The sequence below is a fragment of the Hippichthys cyanospilos genome, chromosome 3, assembly GCF_059441005.1.
Source record: "Hippichthys cyanospilos isolate Australia breed blue-spotted pipefish chromosome 3, RoL_Hcya_1.0, whole genome shotgun sequence".
NCBI lineage: Eukaryota > Metazoa > Chordata > Actinopteri > Syngnathiformes > Syngnathidae > Hippichthys > Hippichthys cyanospilos.
Window position 1 is genome coordinate 7170740 of NC_142371.1, and position 20507 is coordinate 7191246.

Sequence of the window (20507 nt, forward strand, 5' to 3'; positions counted from 1 at the left end):
GACGCAGTTTGATTGAAGACGTCAATTTCAAAATCTTGTTTCAATTTCCAAGCAAGACGGGAACAATAAATGAAGAGAAACTGAAATGTGTTATTTGTTTTGCTTCCTTGAATGTAGTAAAATGGCCCAATCCACACTCCAACACAGTGGATGCCGATAATGAGTTTTAAAACGTTAGTTGCTACTTGCCGAAGAAGAAAAAGAAACCTGAGGGGGAAAGTATAAATAAGAAATAATAAACCACAAATATTGTTATAGGAATTGTTACTTATTAATAACCAATATCTTCATCTTCATTCTACTAAAAGAAGAAAACCCACCATATTAAGAGGCACAAAAAACGTTAGCGGCGCATAGTCTAGGTTTGTCCCAACTGAGATGCCGTGTACTTCCGCCCCACAAACGCTGTGGAATAAGTGGATTGCATTGGTCTTCATTCAAGATTTACCATTCACATTCTTGACAAAAATAATGCTGATATGTTGCTGTAATTTTTGCACAGAATTCTCTCGGACGTTCGAAAAATAAAATGGCTGAACATGATGGACCTTTGCAGTCGCTACTGTAATGTTTACATCGGTAGGCACATTTTAGCATTTAGCATTGTATGTGGCGCTATTTTACAACAGTGGACGTTTGCTCACTTTTGCTATCACACATGCTTAAACGCATTTATAGTGAATGAAGAAACTAAAATACATTGTGAATCGTAATTTATGAAAAACAATTCGCATGGATCCCACGGGGGTGGCTGTGTCTTGTCTGGTTTTAATGCTTTTATTCATTGAACTTTATGCTTTTACTCATCAAACTACCTTTTTTTGAGGGAAGATCTCGCTATGTTTCTTTACCAATGTGGTTTTCCATTTTCTAGGACAGATGAGTTTCTGCACCCTATGTCCCAGTAACACGACGATGAGAAGAGGTTGAACATCTGTCTTGTGACAACGAAACTAAGATGAACAGAAAAAAGGATAAAGGATTTGAGAGTCCACGACCTTTTAAATTATAAGTATTTGATCTTTTTTTGCATGAATAGATTAATGAAAGTTGAAATGTAAGTAACGTGTTCCCTTTAGTTAACTGCAAACCACCATGAAAGGAAATGTTGTCAAAACGATTTGTAATGCCATTATGCCTTTTCTTTTACGACCCACCAGGTTGTGTGCATCAACAATATCAACTTCCAGAGAAAGTCTGTAATTGTGAGTATCAAGTACTCATGTTTAAGAGGGCTAAATGTTGGCACGTCCATGCCACAGCAATATAATAATAACTTGCACAATGTATGATGTCCTATCACCTCAAATCTTGAATATTTTTTATTTTTAAAGTAATGATGCCCAGTTTTCACTCATGCTGTTGGAGCAACAGTAATTACAACTGTTTATATGAAGTGCATTCTTACTCAGATTTCCACTTTAATCTGCTTTTGTTGATTTCACGTCTAAAATTATGTGAATGTTGAGATTTTTGATAACATGATCAGATGGGGACATCTAATAATAAGCAATAAAATAATCTTATTTACGAAGTCGTTTGACATATTCTTACTCTGCTTTCATCAGTAACCTTAAAATATCGATATTGGGAACAATGTCGATGCCTTTTGGTGAACTTGAAAATAAGCAATAATGTGTAATTTAAGGGACTTTGTTTCAATATCTGAGGATTAAGCCAGAGTAAGAAATTGTGTATTTATCATTCTTTCTCTATTTTTTTCATTCACTCAGGGCTATGTTGAGCTGACCATACTCCCTACAGTAGCCAACCTTAACAGAATCAAGTTGAACAGTAAACAGTGCCGAATCTACAGGGTTCGAATAAATGATCTCGAAGCGCCATTCATTTACAATGACCCTACTTTGGAAGTGTGTCACAGTGAGTCTAAGCAGTAAGTACAGCTTGTTGAAAAGTCTTTGGGTCTGGGTTGCAATTTTTTTTAAGCAAGGCTATTTTTGGATGGGAAAAATCACTAAGTTTCTTTCTGTAGTTTTGGGATGTTATTGTTTAAGATATTTGGAAATTCTCCACTAACATATTAATGATCATGTTGAAAAGACATTTTATAATATGCATTAAGTGCAATGGTATTTGTCAAGAGACATTGCTAGAAGATCATTCGATTTTAAATTTGCAGTTGAACTGCTTGGTGGACACTTTTTTGTGTTAAGGCCATTACAGATTGGCACGTAATATACAGTAGATGTTCTGTACACTTTCAACCATGCTTGTGAGCTAGTTTGTTTGGGGTGTGACAGTTTTCCGTCCGTCCGGCCGTCGGCCCATCCATCCATTTTCATAACCACTAATTATTTTTGATTATTAAGAAATGCGTTGATTTTTGATGCAATGTAACATACAGTACATACAGTATGAACGCACATAAATGTTACAGTTATTTTGGTTTTAGAAGCTTTTTAAGGTACTGTTTTGCAATTATTAATATAGGATGTCTAATACAAATGTTATGGAAATTTATTTATCGTGCCTGTCTGTATGTATAAAAGTGGAATGTTTCTTAACTAATTGAAATGTGAATTGAATGTGCAATTAATGTTTTTCTCGACAGAAGGAACCTGAATTATTTCTCTAGTGCCTATACTGCAGCTGTGAGCGCTGTGGATCCTGATGCTGGGCATGGGGAGTTGGTCATCAGGGTTCCCTCTGAACTCTGGAAACAAGGAGATGGTGAGGCAATCTAGACTAAAACAAATCAAACCAAATCAGTTCATTTAATAAGATTGTTCTTCAGTAAGGCTTCTTGGTGGCGCAGTGGTTAGCATGTTCGACTCACAGTTCAGGGTCCCGAGTTCAAATCCAGCTAGCTCCAGCTTTCCTGTGTGGACTTTGCAAGTTCTTCCCGAGCCCATGTGGGTTCTCTCCGGGCACTCCGGCTTCCTCACTGTCCACACTCCAAAAGCATGCATGGCAGGTGTTTTATACGTTCTAAAATTGTCCTTTGTTGTAATTGGGTGTGTGAATGGTTGTCTGTCCCTTTCGGCCCTGCGATTGACTTGCAACCAATTCAGGGTGTCCCCCGACTAAAGCTTGTAGACAGTTGGGATAGGCACCAGCAAGCCTTCGATCCTAGAGAGAATAATCGGCTGTAGAAAATGGAATGATGAATGTATGCTCTTGGGTACAGCCACATGGCATATCCAGAAGAATCCACGTGGACGTTACCATCTTCCAGTAAGCTATCTGAAAGGAAGTACTGAATACATTCTTGCAGGCTAGAAATGTTGATTTTTGTCTTAGTGTTGCTCAGTTTAAGTCTAGAGCAAGAATTGATCTATTTTAGTTAGGTCTTAAATAGTGTTGTACGTATAAAGTACCAGGTATCAATGTAATGTCATCCCAAATTACTTATCTTTTTTTAGCTCTCCAAAAAGTGTCGCATATTATACCATGTTGATTGTGTGCTTTTGTCTCCAGAGTCACACCTTTTGAAGGTATACATTGAATTTTCCCTGGACCAGCCAAAAGGGGGTCTCCACTTTGTTATCCATGATGTGGAAGGCAGTATGGCAGAGAGAGGGGCTCATGTGTTTTCCTTTGGACACCACAACTCCACAAGGTATTAATAATACTTTTATGCACAGATCTTGACACACACACACACTCACAAAAGAAGGCAAGCATGCAAGGCATTCTTTACATTTCAGATTTTATCTGTCGAAAACCTATCAAAGCCATGTGTCGTTTTCCTTCTATTTCCTCTCTTTTGTTATTGACTGCTAAAATATGAGGAAAAAAAAGACAAAGAAAACTCAACTCACATGTACATAAATATGCATTTAGGACTTTTGCTTAAACAAAGACTTAGGTTGTAGCTTTCCAGTAGATGTTTTGCCTAGTTATATATAGTTATGTGTACTCAAATTACTGTTGTTGTTTCAATCTGATTCAGATCTGATGTCCAGATTCTGTGCGTAAGTATAATTCTAGAGAAATGGCTTCAGGAAATTGCATCACATAAATGATTGAAAAAGGGAGGGTAGTTTTCCCTTTCAAAAGTGTGCGATAATCAGCGTTGTGAAAGAAATACAATTACAAACTCTCCCCCCAAAAAAGTGTCATACTATTTTTAATAAGAACATAAAAGTGTGCAGTTGATTCACCTGGAAAATGGTTTACAAACAGCTGAAATAAAATATTTCCGCATTGGCCTTTTCCCAAGGTTCTGGTTCCCTTGTGTGGACTCCTACTCAGAACTGTGCACGTGGAAGCTCGAGTTCACGACAGATTCAGCCATGGTTGCAGTGTCATGTGGTGACCTAGTTGAGACCGTCTACACACATGACATGAGGAAGAAAATTTTCCACTATGTCCTATCTATCCCAACTGCAGCCCCTAACATCTCCCTGGCTGTTGGGCCCTTTGAAATTCTTGTAGACCCCTACATGCATGAGGTGAGTTTTTTGTTCTTTTGGTACTACTGGTGTACGATCCCTTGCAGTAATCACCTTAAGGAAGCTCATTTGATATGCTCATAAATTATAGTTGAAAGCCTTTCTGCGATTCAACTGTTCTCCGTGTTTTTTTTTTATTTTTTATTTTTATCATTGTGGTCTTTAGCTCACCTATTTTTACATATTCTCAATCTACTCTAAGAAAGTTTCTTCAGAGAAACCGGATTTTAAATATTTGTGACGGTCAGACGAATTCATTTTCGGTACAAATATGACGTTAGTCCTAAATAGTATAAGTAAACAGCCAGCTGCATATCCATAAAAATAGTTTTGAAGTCAGGACAATTGTCCTTGACTTGCCGCCAAAAATGAATGATGCTCAGCCTAGGAGAGTCTATATCAATTTTAATGTTCGTCATTTTTTTTCCTTTTCTCCCGTCAGGTGACCCACTTTTGCCTACCACAACTGCTGCCACTCCTCAAGCATTCCATGTCTTACCTGCATGAGATTTTTGAGTTCTATGAAGAAATTCTAACATGTCGCTACCCTTACTCCTGCTTTAAGACGGTTTTTGTGGATGAATCTTATGTGCAAGTGTCCTCTTATGCTTCCATGAGCATCTTCAGGTAGGCATGCATTTTCATGAGCCTTTATTTTTCTTTTAACTTTGATGCAAGTTACTGGTGTACCTACCTTGGCCCCCTGAGGTCGGCATAAAACAGCATAAATACAGTATACAAATGGTACATTTCCTCTTTCCTTTTACAACAATGTTGTGGTTTTACAATACAATGTTTTGTTTCAATTTAAAAAATATGTCTGTCCAAACCGTAAATAAAGCTATTTTGAACATATTAAGGAGCACAAAGCATGAGTCTAAATACATTTATTTTCAATAACACAAAAATACAAAGTGATTTTTAAATCCATTTATAAACTCTGCAAACATTATACATTCACTGTTCAAACAGTGAACACCAATAACTTAAAGTAAATATGCAGTAAACTGACACAATCATACTGGGCCTTCTGATGCTTAGTGTTATTCAAAAATGACAGGCTGGTAATCATTTGAGGTAAAGCTGCACAGGTATCTGATACTTGAATTTAAACCTACAGCAAATAGCAATTAGATGCACTGAAACTGGTCCAAGAGTGTATTAGTAGTAGTGTCAATTCCAAAATGACTTACAGGAAGTAGATACTCTCAAGCATTTTTTTTAACAAGACATAACTAAGCAAGTATTCTAACTACACACTTTTGACATTTCTGTGAAAAAATATGAACTATAAGTTGAGTAAATCCAATCCGAATGGGGCTCATAACCTTTTGACTGTTCCTTGTACACGCTTTCTTTGCTTTCATTTATCACAGCACTTTGTCATATTTTCCAGCACCAACTTGCTTCATAGTGCTATGATCATCGACCAGACCCCTTTGACACGCCGTTGCCTTGCCCAGGCCTTGGCTCAACAGTTTTTTGGCTGTTTCATCTCCAGGATGTCTTGGTGAGACACTTTCGTTTAAAAGACTATTGCATTAATAAAACGAACAGATGCATTATTATTATTATTGAATTTTTGGGCTCTCTTGTAATGTCACTTCGATCAGGTCAGTAATCTAGATTCATAAACTACTGGTTTTCATTAATGTAAGGGCACATTTTTGACCATTTGCTAAGCAAGCACCTATGTTCAAGTCCAAGAGAGTTTTCGTTCTTTATATTCTTAATGCAAAGGTAACTGTGTCATTATGTTTTGTTGCATATATCTGTGAGACAAATTCAATCAAGTGTAATGTGAGTAGAATTTTAAATAATATATCAAGTAAAAATAAAAAGTAGTGCCCCAAAACTTTGAATTGTACTTAGGGCCCTATTTTCATGCAGAGCCTATGTTTACCACAAAGCGCAAGTTTGACTGTGCATGGGTTGCGTTCTCGATCTTTTGGTATGTGCACCTTAACACTAAGAGATGCGCAGCAAGGACCCAATCCCGTAAATGGTAGCTCAGACACGCACTGACACCAAAATGAAGATCTGCCTAGTTTTACGCTGCGCCCACAGGCACCAGTCTACCAAAATAGGGTTCTATGTATTCAGTGAGTAAACTCAAGTACTCAGTTTCACTAGTGAAAACTTATTTTTCTTTTTTTAGATCAACTGGACTAAAATATATAAAACAGGAATGTGCAAATTAGACATTGTCCAATAGTATCACTTAAACGGAAAGAATAAATCCTGGAAAAAAATAAAATAATAAAAAAACTATGAAACCCTTCGATAGGCTCAGAAGGCAGGGATTGTGTTGTTACTAATCACTAATTATTAGCAACCATTAGGAAAACAGCAGAGTGCATATTTAATATTTAGTGCAAACCTAAACATTGTATAAACATGATATCTTGATACTTTTGTAGGGCTGATGAGTGGGTGTTGAAGGGAATCTCGGGCTATATCTTTGGCCTTTATCTAAAGAAGACTTTTGGAGTGAATGAGTATCGGCACTGGATCAAGGAGGTATTAGCTTTGCTTTTTTTTTTCTTTCTATTTTATGGCAAATCTCGACAAATTTCCCAGTAGTATTTGGATATACAAGCAGTCTCATGATGTCTTCTTAAACCGGGTGTAAACAACACAGTTCCTAGAGAGCTGCATGCCTGTATGTTTTTGATATCTCTCCTCCACATCACTCCTGATTCAAATAATCAGGTCATCAGAAAGTTCTGCAGAATCCTAACTGTTTAAATTAGGCGTGTTAAAGAAGGGAGACATTTAATCCATGCAGGACAACAGCTCTCTAGGACCGGAGTTGCCTACCCCTGAATTAAATAGTTTTACTTGAAATTACAATTCTTTCTAAATGTTCTGGTGAATACTGATAACTAAATTTACTACGGACTATATGTGCCATATTCAAATACCTCAATAATTCCTTCACTTACACTTTGTATTTTGCCCAGTAATTTTTAAATTCTAATTCATAGGTCTCAAACTCCTGTCCTCAAGGGCCACAATCCTGCATGTTTTTGATTCTTTTTTTTATCAAGCACACCTGATTCAAATGATTACCTAAGCAGCAAGTTCTGCAGAATCTGGAAAATTATCTTAATCGTTATTTTTTAAACTAAGCCAGAATCAGAATCTTGACTCAAGATGGTCTCTTAATGCATTTGAATGAAAATGAAGTCATCGTTCTTTATTTTATTTTTATATAATGAATAACTAATTAAATGTATTGGATGGCATAATTTTAATTCTAGCAGTTTTCCTTCAGAATAGGACTGACGCCGTTATTACTACTGTGTACTGTGGAGCTGCACATTCAAAACCATAAAATTGTTGTAACTTTTACCATTAGGGGTCGCCACAACACTTGATTTGTTACCTACAGTTATTACGTTTGATGCCCTTTCTAAGCAACCCAACCAGTCTCTATACACGCTTGAGACTGTGCCTCCAATTGACAAACTGCAAGCACCCTTTTGACACACATCATAGGGATTCACATGACCTAAGGACGTTCAGACATCACATGCAATATTTTTAAATTACATGTTTATTTTGTCACAGGAGCTGGACAAGATTGTTGAATATGAACTGAAGATGGGAGGTGTTCTTTTGCACCCAACATTTGGCGGAGGCAAAGAAAAGGACAAGTACTGTATTTTAATTCCATGTAAAATCGCTGGGTTGAGGAATTTGCTGATACCTGGATTCTTGTCTTTCTCCAGCCCAACCCCACACCTTCATTTCTCTCTAAAACACCCACACACATTGTCATGGGAGTACTACAAAATGTTCCAATGTAAAGCACACTTGGTGATGAGACTGATTGAAAACAGGATCAGCATGGAGTTCATGCTGCAGGTGAGACAGCTTCTTTTTAACTTGAGTTTTCTTTTTATCGGTACACACTTGCATAGTGCAATTTTTTTGGACAGTCGTCTTCAAGTTTTGTGCTTGTGCAATACCCCTGGCATGAGTTAAGGTCAGGAAAATGTATGCTTGCTGAGTAGTCCAAACTAATAGCGTAATCAATTTATTTTCTGTGTCTCAGTAATATGTTTTTTTGCATCCTCTACAAACATAGCTGCGTCATGTAAGCTGTCGGGATTTTATGTGTACAAAACCACAGACACGACAAGCGAAGCTATGGTTGTTTGTCCTTCTTCCTATCTCCAATCAAGGTGCCAACCTGTGCTGATACAAATTGTTTGCTACTGGAAGTCACCACAAAATGCGGGGGAAAAGGAGAATGTTGTGCTGATGAAGTGTTCTTTATTTCTGACTGATTCTGCAGTCTTGTTTTGAACAAAACATGAGTTGGGTCTAGTGAACACACATTAACATTTTGTGGCTGGAGCGAGTTAATTGCATTTCAATTCATTTCACTAGAAAACAGCCCCTCGATTTGCATGGGTTTTGCATTGCAAAGGGGATCACAGTACAATTACGATTTCATAATGAGGTTCCACTGTATCCTCGTTTCTCACTCCTGAGCCATTGGGCCCGTGTTGCGGTCCCAAAAACAACAATCTGACTCAGTACATACAGTTGTATGCAATATGAATGCAATGATTGCACTTTTTTTTTTTTTTTTCATTTGGCTTCCCTAACCCAGGTTTTGCTCCTCCAGCAGACTTTCATTATGCAACCACGGGCTGGAAAAACATTTTACTGCACATAAAGAGTATCAAAACATTTGCATTTTAAATAATGTGTCTTAATTCCCCTCTTCACTGTATTTTTTTTGTCCTGTATACCAGACTTGTGTAGGTGTATTCCAAAAACCTATCCTGATCTCATCCACTGCTGGATGGAAATGGGTTTTATTATGATCCGCGTTCCCTGAGCTCTTAATAGGGGTTGCTCCTCTTGCACTTTTATCACAAAGTTGTTCAGTGGTTCCTCATCACCTGTGACTTAATTAGGAAGTGCATTTTTGTTTAACGGCATGAGCCAGAACAAAAAATGACAACTTATTTGTTCTTTATTTTGTCTATCTTTCCTTCAGGTTTTTAACAAGCTTTTGAGTTTGGCTAGCACAGCCTCGTCACAGAGATACCAGAGTCACATGTGGAGTCAAATGCTTCTATCTACTCATGCCTTCTTGAAATCCATCTCTAATGTCTCTGGCAAGGACATTTCCCCGCTTATCAAACAATGGGTGTATCCTTTAATCTGCAGCGCTCAAATTCATTGCCTTCTGGTCAGACCATGTCCGACCATGTCATTTTAAGATGCAAAAGTCTGAAAATCATGGACTATACCTCCAGCTTTCTTGAGAAGTGCAAGTTTTTTTTTTTTTTTTTTGTGGTGCAATACCTATAGTACTATTTTTTCAATGTGTTTTTGGCAGGTGAAAGAAAGAAAGAAAGAAAGAAAGAAAGAAAACCAAAAATGATGATTGATTGTTCCAAGTTTTTCTTTTATTTGTCTTCACTTATTCATAATCAGAGATCAGAGTGCTGTTGTAAAGTTTTATGGCAGCTTTGCATTCAACAGAAAAAGGAATGTTTTGGAGTTGGAGATCCGTCAAGACTACACATCCTCTGGAACTCAGAAATATGTTGTGGGTATTTCAACTAAGATCTTTTCATACAGACCTTGGAAAATGTAGTTTGTCTTCTGGATGCATTTATATCTCTAAGGAGTCAAGTATAAGGGGTTGAATAAATGTCATGATTAAATGTTTTACGATTGGTAACTAGAAAAAAATACTGTCATACAAAATATCATAGATGTATTTTTCTTTAAATAAAACAATTCCCGGGTGTCTTAATGACGTTAAGTTCAACCTCTTTACCTCACTCAGATGCCAGTCAAATTAACATGTACTGTGATAATGGTGTGTTGCCGTTCCAAATCGTTTTATGGTTAAAATGAACTGAACTTTTACAATAGTGTGTTGACTCTTAGAAACTGTACATACCATACAATAACTTTTCAAATGTTGGTATATCCCCCTCCATCCAGGGTCCCATCAAGGTGACTGTCCAAGAACTAGATGGGTCATTCAACCATACCTTGCAGATAGAGGAGAACAGCCTCAAACATGATATCCCATGTCATTCCAAGAGCCGAAGGTGCAGTTAACCCGCCACTGAATATTCACAAATGTATTTTGAAATTGTTGTATATCATGTTTCATGTTCTATACCATATGATTTTGGACATTTCAAAGCATGGTAATATAACAGGTCTGCGGCAGTCTGGTGAAGTTGTGAAATGTCTAATGGAAAATCCCACTTCTTGCATCCATGGGTTTTCTGTGCTTCCCTTCTTTTCCTTCTGCTTCACAAAAAACATGCTTTAACGTTTCTAAATAGCCTCCAAGTGGTTCTTATCAGTGGCGTATTTGAGCCATCCCATTCAGAGTGTCACTTAGCATAAACTCCAGTTTACCTGTGACTAATGAGAGCAATTAGTATCGTTAAAATAATTTTGGTTAGCCACCACTTGGCTTGAATGCCCTTTGGTTTGATCACCTGATTTCCCTATCACAGATAGTTGTTGTCTTATAACTTTATAACTGCATATTGCAACTTTCAACTAATTCAATTCACAGCTTTATTTGTCCTCAGGGCGCAATTCAAGGTAATAGTTATTTCCCTCACTTGTCATCAGTGATAAATCTGGGCACCACACATATCTATGTTAGCCTGAAGGTTGGATTGAGAATATTACAGCCCTGCTTGTCCTCTCAGCGTTATTTACAGCTCAGTCATAACAAGTTCGAGGCAGTATTAGGCATTAAAAAAAAGACTCCTCCAGTCACTTTGGCAGATGGCAAACAAATCTGCGACTAGAGAAGTCTGAATGTTGTAATGCGATCAGAGAAACTGCAAATGCAAATGATTTCGACATCAATTTGTGTGTTATTTAGTGGGCGCTTTATTGTTGTTATATTTATTAATGTTGTATTTTAATTTTATTTTCTCCCTAGAAATAAAAAAAAGAAGATCCCACTGATGAATGGAGAGGAAGTGGACATGGATTTATCAGCCATGGAGTAAGACAATACAGTAATATGCCAATTGCTTCATTTGCATTTCCAAAATAGTTATGTGCGGGGAAGGGACTCTCAGATACCATGTTTAGGGAGGATTTTTCTCCAGCCAAAACCATTCTAAATGAAATTTCCTCTGATGTTTACATGAAAGGTTAGCTGCAAGAAACTACTTCTCCTAGGAACTGATCCTGCATTTTGCCTCTTACTAACCACTCACATCAAATATTTGACTATTTTATTTGTCAATAAGATTGACCTACAAGGTTAACCTTAGGTCAGTGTTTAGATGGGTTAAGAGTCGATTTACATACACATCGTACTTAATCAGCATTGGAATCAGCCTTAAAAATGTGTTGGTTGTTATCTCTGTTAGTTCAAGACAAAGACCCAAATAGTTGACGAGGAGTGACTTAGGTCGTTTGTTTTTGCGCTGCCAGAGCAAAGACAAACAAATCACAAAAATCTTGATTCTTAAAAAAATGGAACGACTGACCGAAATACTGGTGAGTGAATCATCAGCAATGTGAAAAGAGGATGACATTGAATGTTTGAATATTATATATTTACATATTCTCAAGAATGTTTCAATGCATGGGTTTTACTTCAAAATCTGAGGATGTTTTATGAAGACAATGCCACAAAACTTTATGTAGTGGAACGGATAATGTTTAAGCTCTACTTGTCTCCCGAAATTTTACAGCCGCTGCTTAAATGCTTTGCCTTCAATTGTCTTCTTCCTTTCGCAGTGCTGACTCTCCTCTTCTGTGGATAAGGATTGACCCAGACATGTCAATCCTGAGGAAGGTAGAATTGGAGCAAGCCGACTTCATGTGGCAATACCAGCTGCGTTATGAAAGAGATGTAGTTGCACAGGTCAGTAAGGAGTCTTTATAAAATGGAGTGTGACTTGTTGAGATGTCAACTCAGTGTCGAAATTGATTTCTTCAGTGAGATTCATTTGAGTTGTAGCTGCCAATAAAACAAGACAAAGTTATGGAAGGGATAACAAAGATGGTATTGAGCCACTACTGTTGTATTATTTAGCGTGTTGTCATGTTCTTGAATGAGAAGATTCAATTGTAAGTAAGTTTAGCGGTACTGTAGACTCATGGGCATCAACGGGCTTTTAATTTATTTAAAACAACTATTTTTTGTTTACTGTAATCCATACAGGGTTGCACCTATACAGTGCCTACACCATATTTCGTAATTATCGGCAACCCTGTTTAAGGTGTGTACTTTGGGCTCTGATCATTTTATTTTTTCTGAATAAAATAGGACCAGAAAAAAACAAACAAAAAAAAACAGGAAAATAAAACTTTTTATTCAAGTTCATAAAAATCCCAGATTAAGAAAGAATTATTTTTATCATATCATCTGTGTCATAAATCTCCTCTGGTGTTTTTACAAAACTGTCGAATACTGACATCTTTCTTATACAAATGCCCTCTTTAATCGTCCTCTTGTAAAAAGGTGCACCTTATAGTCTGAAAAATATGGTGGGTTATTCAATTTAAAACTGGTTTCCACCATTAGAAAGTGAATTTACAATACTCTACAATCTAATCTCCGGTGATCAAGGAGCTGGTTTAGCTTTCCTACTGTGCTCCGCGTGTAATTTCGACAATTTTTTTTTCTTCATGGCTGATGTTGGGCTTCATGCTTTTTTTTTTCCTTCTAGGAGGAGGCCATATCAGCTCTTGAAACGTTCCCAACTCCTGCATCCAGACTGGCTCTGACTGACGTTCTTGAACAAGAACAGTGTTTCTACAAAGTCCGCATGCAGGCCTGCTTCTGTTTGGCAAAGGTACAGTCAATGTTGCCGAAAACATTTTAAAATGACCTCAATTAAGTAGTATGGTGACTATGTGGTTTGCAGAGTCTGCCGCAAAATGGCTGTTATGTTAATAAACAAATAGCTATTTTTTTTAGTAAACTCCTCACTGATAGAAGTTGCGATTAGCTGATCGTAATGTAAATCACAGTCGCAGCTGCTCTTTCACGTAAACCTCATTGCAGCTTGAATTTTTTTAGATTAGGTGCAAATTAAAGGAGACTAAAATGATCATACTTTTTATTTTTGCTAAACATTACAGCTTGACCATTATTCCTGACACGGTGATACTTACATTGCAGGCAATGCATTTTCCTTTACGTTTTTAATCTGTAAATGTTTATCATACAAAAAAGTATGTCTATACAAATTGCACTTTTTTTTTTTTTTTTTTTTAATTAAGGAGGACAATCCACGCTGTTCTGATCCTTATTGAAAATGTAAAAGTAATGCCAAGGGTGACGCAGCCAGTTATTGGGTTTAGTTGGCAATTTCCAAACTGTATTTGACCAGTCACAAGATATACCGATTGTTGTCTTTTTCTTCCTTTGAAAAAAATGCATCATTTTAAAACTGCAGCTTGTATTTGCTATTGTTAGACATTTAAATTAGTTAGAAGATTATCAGAAACATTGTTTGAATATATAAAAAGAAAATCTGATATCAGTAAAGGAGAATGTGTTTTCATGGCAACATGCATTTACATGTAAACAAAGTCTCAATATGGAAATAATTTTGTACATGTAATGTTTGCAGATAGCCAATGCTATGGTGAGCACATGGCAGGGCCCACCTGCTATGAAGTCTTTATTCACCAGAATGTTCTGCTGTAAGAGCTGCCCCAACATTGTGAAGACCAACAACTTCATCAACTTCCAGAGCTATTTTCTACAAAAGGTAGTGTGTCTTCATTCAAAGAGGCATTAGATATCTTTAGGGACATTCTGCACCACACATACAGTACCTACCCCCAGAAATAATGGCCTTTTAAGGGAACACCTTTAAGGGACAATGTGTAATATTTAGACCGTTATTAAGATTAAAACCCCACTAGAAATGTCAATAAGATGTAAATAAATGTGTTCTATCATATCAATTTTTTTTAATGCCATCATAGTCTAGTAATCGCTAATCATATGACGTGGGGAGCACCGTCACAAATAAAAATGGAAAAAAGAAGATATGGAGGGTTTGTAAGCCAACGTTATTGGTACTGGCCCATCGCTAAATATGATGATACTTGGATATCTTTCCTCATTGGTATTATGTTAGCTTAAGTCAAAAAATGGACAAAACTATTAAAAACTCTTGTCTTTGTCGCGATTGGTTAAAAGAGACTGTTGATGCGAGAGATGTGGCTACTGCACTTTTTATATACTGTATTGTATATTGTATATTGTTTGTTGCTTTTATTTGAGTATTGTTGTTCCTTGCTACAAAGTCTAATAAGTAACGTTTCCTTTTTTCAAATATTTTCTTACATTATTCTTTGGAAGACGATGCCCGTTGCCATGGCATTACTTAGAGATGTCCAGAACCTCTGTCCCAAAGATGTCCTCAACTTCATACTTGACTTGATCAAGTACAACGACAACAGGAAGAACAAAGTAAGGACACATCTACACACCCTGTAGCCTAAATTGCTCATCCCGACAAAATCTCAGTAGTTTAGATTCTTCTATAAAATAGGACGGTCATTTAATGATCACCAGATTGCAAGTTTGGGTTTTATAGAGGCCCACTGTGGTTTGTTTAAAAAAAAAAAAAAAAAAAAAAACCTCAACCAATTAAATATTACAGGAGCACACACTTGCAAATTTATTTGTAAAGACTACTTTATGGAAATTGAAAGTTTGATGAATCTTTTCATTGATGGACTACGCTGCTGTTGTACAGTCTAATGACAGCAAAGACAAGTTCTTCAAGCCCTCAGTTCTGCTCCTGCGTGGGATGATGCACAGACTAAACAGGCTGCCCATCTGCCACGGCATGTCATAGAAAGGTTGAGAAGAATTGTCCAATATGTCCCAGATTCTGGAGTGTTCCATCCACATAAACTGGAAGAAGATATCCCGGACCGTAGTGCAGATGTAGTATTGTAAACATTCTTCTGTGTCCGTTTCTGTAGGGCATCTGTATTTTCAGAAGTAATAATAATAAAATGGATATTGATGGTTGGCTAAAGAAATATGTTGTGCACGTTACGTGCCAAATGAGTGATACTTTGTAGTTTTACTGCTTATTAATACTCTTGCCTTCTTGGTCTGTTTTCAGTTCTCAGATAATTACTACCGTGCAGATCTGCTTGAAGCACTGACCAACTCTTTGACGCCGGCCATCAGTATCAATAATGAGACACGAACAGTGGACAATTTAAATGGCGATGTTCGTCTAATTTTGGAGGAGGTAACGAGATTCCTGAACATGGAAAAACTTTTGCCAAGCTACAGGAGCACGATTACCATCAGGTAGCTTTATTGATTGTCAGGTTTTTGTTGTGACTTTTGACTGCTTGTACGTACAGTATGTATTTCCGTTGACATTTTGATTAATTTTACATTAAAAAAAAAAAAGCTATTCTAATGGTCAGTAGTCCACACGATTGGGGGTTATTGTTGCAAATTATTCACCAGAAGTTTTGAAAATTGATGGCTTTTTTTCCACAATGCAATGCTAATGGTTGAATAAACTTGAGGTTTTTGGGGTTCCTAAAGTCTTGACAGGAGTTTATTACGTTTTGCGATTATCATTTGCTTTGCACTTTGATTTAAAAGACGTAATGTTTTTGAGCCGTGTAACATTTTTTACGTGTTCTTTTCCATCTCTCAACCCGGGCTCATAGTTGTGTAAAAGCAATTCGACAACTTCAAAAAAATGGCCACATCCCAAGTGAAGCCTCACTCTTCAGATCCTATGCAGAGTATGGGCATTTTGTTGATGTCCGTGTTGCTGCTCTAGAGGCTCTGGTGGACTATACAAGAGGTAAAAATACAAACACATTGTTGCTAGCTATCAGTTACGTATGCTTGTGATCAGAGTAAATGACCATAAGAAGTGACAAATGTGAACTGTACAAAAACAATCTGTTAGGATTCCCAAAGGTCTATTTTTGTCATACGTTTGTTATCTTTTCTTTTACAGTTGAAAAGAGTTCAGTTGAGCTACAATGGCTACTTAACTTGGTTCAGAGTGATCCAGCTCCTTATGTCAGGTGAGAAAGCATACAGACTCGCTTGATATAGAGTAGTACAGACGCGAGAGGTCCTTGGCTCCAACCGGTGAACGTTCACACTGAATCTATTTTTCTGCTTGGCAGAGTCAATCTACTTTAGTAAGTTTTGTGTTGAATACATTTTAACATTCAATGCCTGTTGTTCTTTTAGACATAAAATCCTAGCCATGCTTTGCAAGAATCCACCTTTCACCAAGACAGCAGAATCAGATATATGCAATGAAGCTCTGGTAGATCAGCTTTGGAAGCTTATGAACTCAGGTGAGTCTTAGACGTGAACTTACTTTTCAGTCAAAAAATGACTTTACACTAATGCATGTATACAGTATACTGTAGGTCAGAGGGATGAACAGCAGCACTTAGAGGATTGAGCTGTCAAGTGGGTGGTTAGGATTTCCTAATAGTGCTAAAATTCAGAAGAAGAGGAAAGTTTGAAGCTGGAGTTTTGCACTTCTCTGGCGCCGGGTCACAGCAGCCGGCATCTCATTCTCTTCTTGTCACTTTGAACTGTAAAATTCTTGGTGTCATCCTATTTTTATTGGGGAGACAGTGAGATACTTTTTTAGTATCGGTGAATATACATTTTCCTGCACTGGGACATTTACTTATTGTGTTCAGTCACACTAAATCATGTCTCATTTTCGACATACACTATATCATTTGCGGGTAATGAGCTCATTTTCCCCATCAATTGATAAGTCTTTGACCTAAAATCCATTTTTATCTTTCCTCCACTCAGGTACCTCTCATGATTGGCGCCTCCGTTGCGATGCTGTGAACCTCTACTATACTTTGTTTGGTTTGACTCGGCCTTCCTGCCTGCCCCTCCCTGAGCTTGGCCTTGTGTTAAACCTGAAAGAGAAGAAGGCCGTACTGAATCCTACCATCAAGCCGGAACTGAGTGTTGGCGCGGTTATCGACACGCCCGCCAGTATAGGAATCCATGGTGTTGGCTTGAATTACCCACCTGTAAGTACAGGGCCAAAGTAAATGTAAAAGGAAAATAAGCCCAAGGTTTCTTTTCTTTTCTTTTTTTTGGGGGGGTTACAATAATATGTACTTTGTAACCCCACGCGTCTACATGTGGTATTCTGATTAATATTGCTTTTGTGGAATATAATTTAAGCAGCAACCTTTTTTTTAAATCCCCCTTGGGGCGGCCATGTTGTTCCTTGATCTTGACTGAAAATGACACCACAGTTGCTCAGGGCTCACTTGTAAATTAAATTGCAAAACCTCTCAAAACAGCTCCAGTTCCTTTTTTGAATTGTCTTTGTGAAAAAAATAAACTCCGTCCAATTCTCAGATAGCTCTAAATCTGTGGTTCCCAACTTTTTTTTTTCGATGATGCTTTTCCTGTGATTTATTGTTTTACCCCCAACCAGTGCAAATATTTTTGGGGATGGAAAAAAAAAAAGAATGACTAGGCAGCAGCAGAAGAGAGCTTGTGTAACGTTTACTTTATTTCTGGCTAGTCTGCAGGAAAATTGTCACTAATAACGTATAACTGTATAAAATTTAACATAATAAGGACACAACATATCGGAAGCGTCTCTATAACACAGATTAGCATTTAGTTGTCGCATGTTCCAGTTAATTTGCTCTTTATTTGAAAATACAAATGTACTGTTCCTTGTTCCTGTTACCGCACTAAATTATACAGTATTTGCGGATACCTGCAATAAAGCCCATTAGAATCTCACATACCCCCTGAAGTGCCTTCACGTACCCCCAGGGGTACATGTAACCCCATCTAAGAAGCACTGGTCTCAATGATTGTCCAAAATGATAAGATTATTCTGTTAAGGACGTGTTAAGGTGGATAGTTTGGATGCTACGGAACATACTGTATCGGCTTTGTTTTTTTTTTTTGTCTTCTGGCAGGAGGATGAAGAGCCTGATCCTATTTCCTTGGGGGTATGTGGAGTAGGACAGCCTCCTCAGGGCATCAAGAGAAAGGCCGAGACTCAACTGGGCTCCCCTTCAGAACCAGGACAGGCACTACAGCATCAAGATGATGATTCTAGAGCGGGGCGCTACAAAATCAGAGTAAGGGCGATGATGATAAATGTTTTTGTGCAATATTATTGCTATTATATCTTTTTTCAAGGTTAGCGGTTCTTTAGTTATTTTTTTTTTTATAGTTATTGTTTTGTTCTGGCTGTTTGTAGTTTAACATGGAAGATGAAGATATTGATATGGAGACGGTCCACGATAGTCAGGCTTTCATTCATCATCACCTCAATCTGCTGGAAAGACCCTCTACACCAGGTGATACAACACAGATGTAAAACTATTTTTTTTGTTTATATTATTATACTACCTCAAATATTCTCTTTCTTCAAGGTAAAGAGCCGGCATTCGTGGAACAGTCAATGCTTTCCATGCCAGCCACACCCGTACCATCCTTCTCCAAAGAGACCACATCATTACCTTCGAAACACAAAGGAGAGCATGGCCACCACCACCATGAGCATAAGAAGAAGAAAAAGAAGAAGCACAAGCATAAACATAAGCACAAACATGACAGCAAGGACAGAGAGAAAGGTAACTGGCATCCTTACAGCAATAGCCCAGTCAGTGGCAAGTCCCTGCACTCGCCATCTTTATCCGAATGAAATATGCGCATGAAAGTTACCTATCACTCTTTGACATTTTGATATCAATTTGTGAAACACACAGTGGTAAACTAATCACTTCATCACATTCAGGCGAGCCATTTATATGAGGAAGCTTACTTTTAAAAAGATTCATAATGTTCTTGTTTGCTCATTGATAGTAGATTTTTTTAAGGGACGTTCACAAAAATGTCATTATTTAATTTGATAGAATAGTGAAGTATACCATGTTAATGTTTTAGGCAATACGATGAAAAATCATTTGGAATTTAAAATTTAGATCGAAGAGTGTACGTTGAGTGTTAACGTTTCTGTCTGTTTTTAATAAAAAATGCCTCATCTTGCAATGTACTCAGTTTAGTTTGTCATATTTAACAATGTCAGCATTTCACAGTCCTTTTTTGTAATAAATGCAGTTGTTTTTCATATGTTTTTGTTTGAAGTTCTTTTCACTGTTCTTATTCTTCTATCCTAATTCTTGCTTTTCTGCACAAACTTCAAAACTTGTCAATATGCACATCGTTTTTAACTGTAAATGATCTATTATAATAATTTGTAATAATAGAGGCAGTGCTGCAAAATTGTAGACACAAACAAATTTATGAATGAAATATGGTTCAACTGACATCGCTCGCACTGCACTGCAAATCAGCGAGCCACTGTCACAGATTGCTGCATCAAAATATTAAACTTGAAAATTCTAAAAGCGCCGGCACATGTCCACATGTCCATCCATTTGTATTTATATACTTTGACCATAGCAGGGGCAAAGACGTTTTAGCATTTTGCTGTTCAGACTTAGTGAACTCAATCTTCAAAACTACTGCACGCCTTCCTGAATATTGCCATGATGCAGAATTATTTAATGTCCACCATTTGCCGTCAAATTTGCTTTCCACCTTGGACCCAAAATCCACTGATGGGGGGTGGACAGCACCCACATTGCACAGGAATGTCCTCAATAGAAGTGACATTCATTTAAAATTGCTACCCTTGCGGGAACTTGATTTTCTATGACTACATTGCAAAAAGTCCTAGAGTGTTGGAAGTAACTGATGCGTGTGCCTAAGACTTAATACAAATACAGTACACACATTTGCACATCTGCGTGGCTGGTCTGTGATCTAGCATGATCGGTCTACTGTACATATTGATTAAATTGATTAAATATATTGCTCTACAAGGCAATTTTAGCAATTTGTTATTTTAGGAGTGTGCATGGTAGTAATCTACTATCTACATAACTATATACTAATCAGTCGCCAAGTAGCTCTTTCAAAAAAGTTGGTGATCCCTAAAAAAAAAAAGACACATCCTCCTTGCTGACGGACGAACATCCAGGCCTATTATCATCATCATAATACGGCTGCGGCGGCTCAACCAGCGCCAAGCC

At 37.4% G+C, this 20507-nt stretch overlaps 1 protein-coding gene across 1 annotated transcript; it reads left to right on the forward strand.

Annotated features, from left to right (window-relative positions):
- The first annotated feature begins 408 nt into the window (after positions 1 to 408).
- taf2 (TAF2 RNA polymerase II, TATA box binding protein (TBP)-associated factor) lies at positions 409 to 19542 on the forward strand. The gene is made up of 28 exons (XM_088411611.1): positions 409 to 579; positions 875 to 1008; positions 1151 to 1205; positions 1734 to 1894; positions 2573 to 2691; positions 3439 to 3580; positions 4184 to 4415; positions 4858 to 5042; positions 5812 to 5925; positions 6836 to 6935; positions 7989 to 8074; positions 8150 to 8285; positions 9433 to 9587; positions 9876 to 9990; positions 10395 to 10504; positions 11365 to 11430; positions 12177 to 12303; positions 13112 to 13237; positions 14021 to 14161; positions 14761 to 14871; positions 15539 to 15732; positions 16107 to 16246; positions 16406 to 16475; positions 16648 to 16757; positions 17236 to 17465; positions 18381 to 18545; positions 18668 to 18767; positions 18843 to 19542. Exons 2-28 carry the CDS (start codon positions 959 to 961, stop codon positions 19112 to 19114), a joined length of 3612 nt encoding a protein of 1203 aa, XP_088267737.1. The 5' UTR covers positions 409 to 579; positions 875 to 958; the 3' UTR covers positions 19115 to 19542.
- The last annotated feature ends 965 nt before the right edge of the window (positions 19543 to 20507 follow it).

What these genes read in the sequence shown, in the direction of transcription:
- taf2 (XM_088411611.1), top strand. Translation starts at nt 959, where the DNA reads ATGAACAGAAAAAAGGATAAAGGATTTGAGAGTCCACGACCTTTTAAA. An exon ending in GGAGGCAAAGAAAAGGACAA is followed by an intron (nt 8,075 to 8,149) that starts GTACTGTATTTT and finishes GTCTTTCTCCAG; the next exon opens with CCCAACCCCACACCTTCATT. An exon ending in CTGGAACTCAGAAATATGTT is followed by an intron (nt 9,991 to 10,394) that starts GTGGGTATTTCA and finishes CCCTCCATCCAG; the next exon opens with GGTCCCATCAAGGTGACTGT.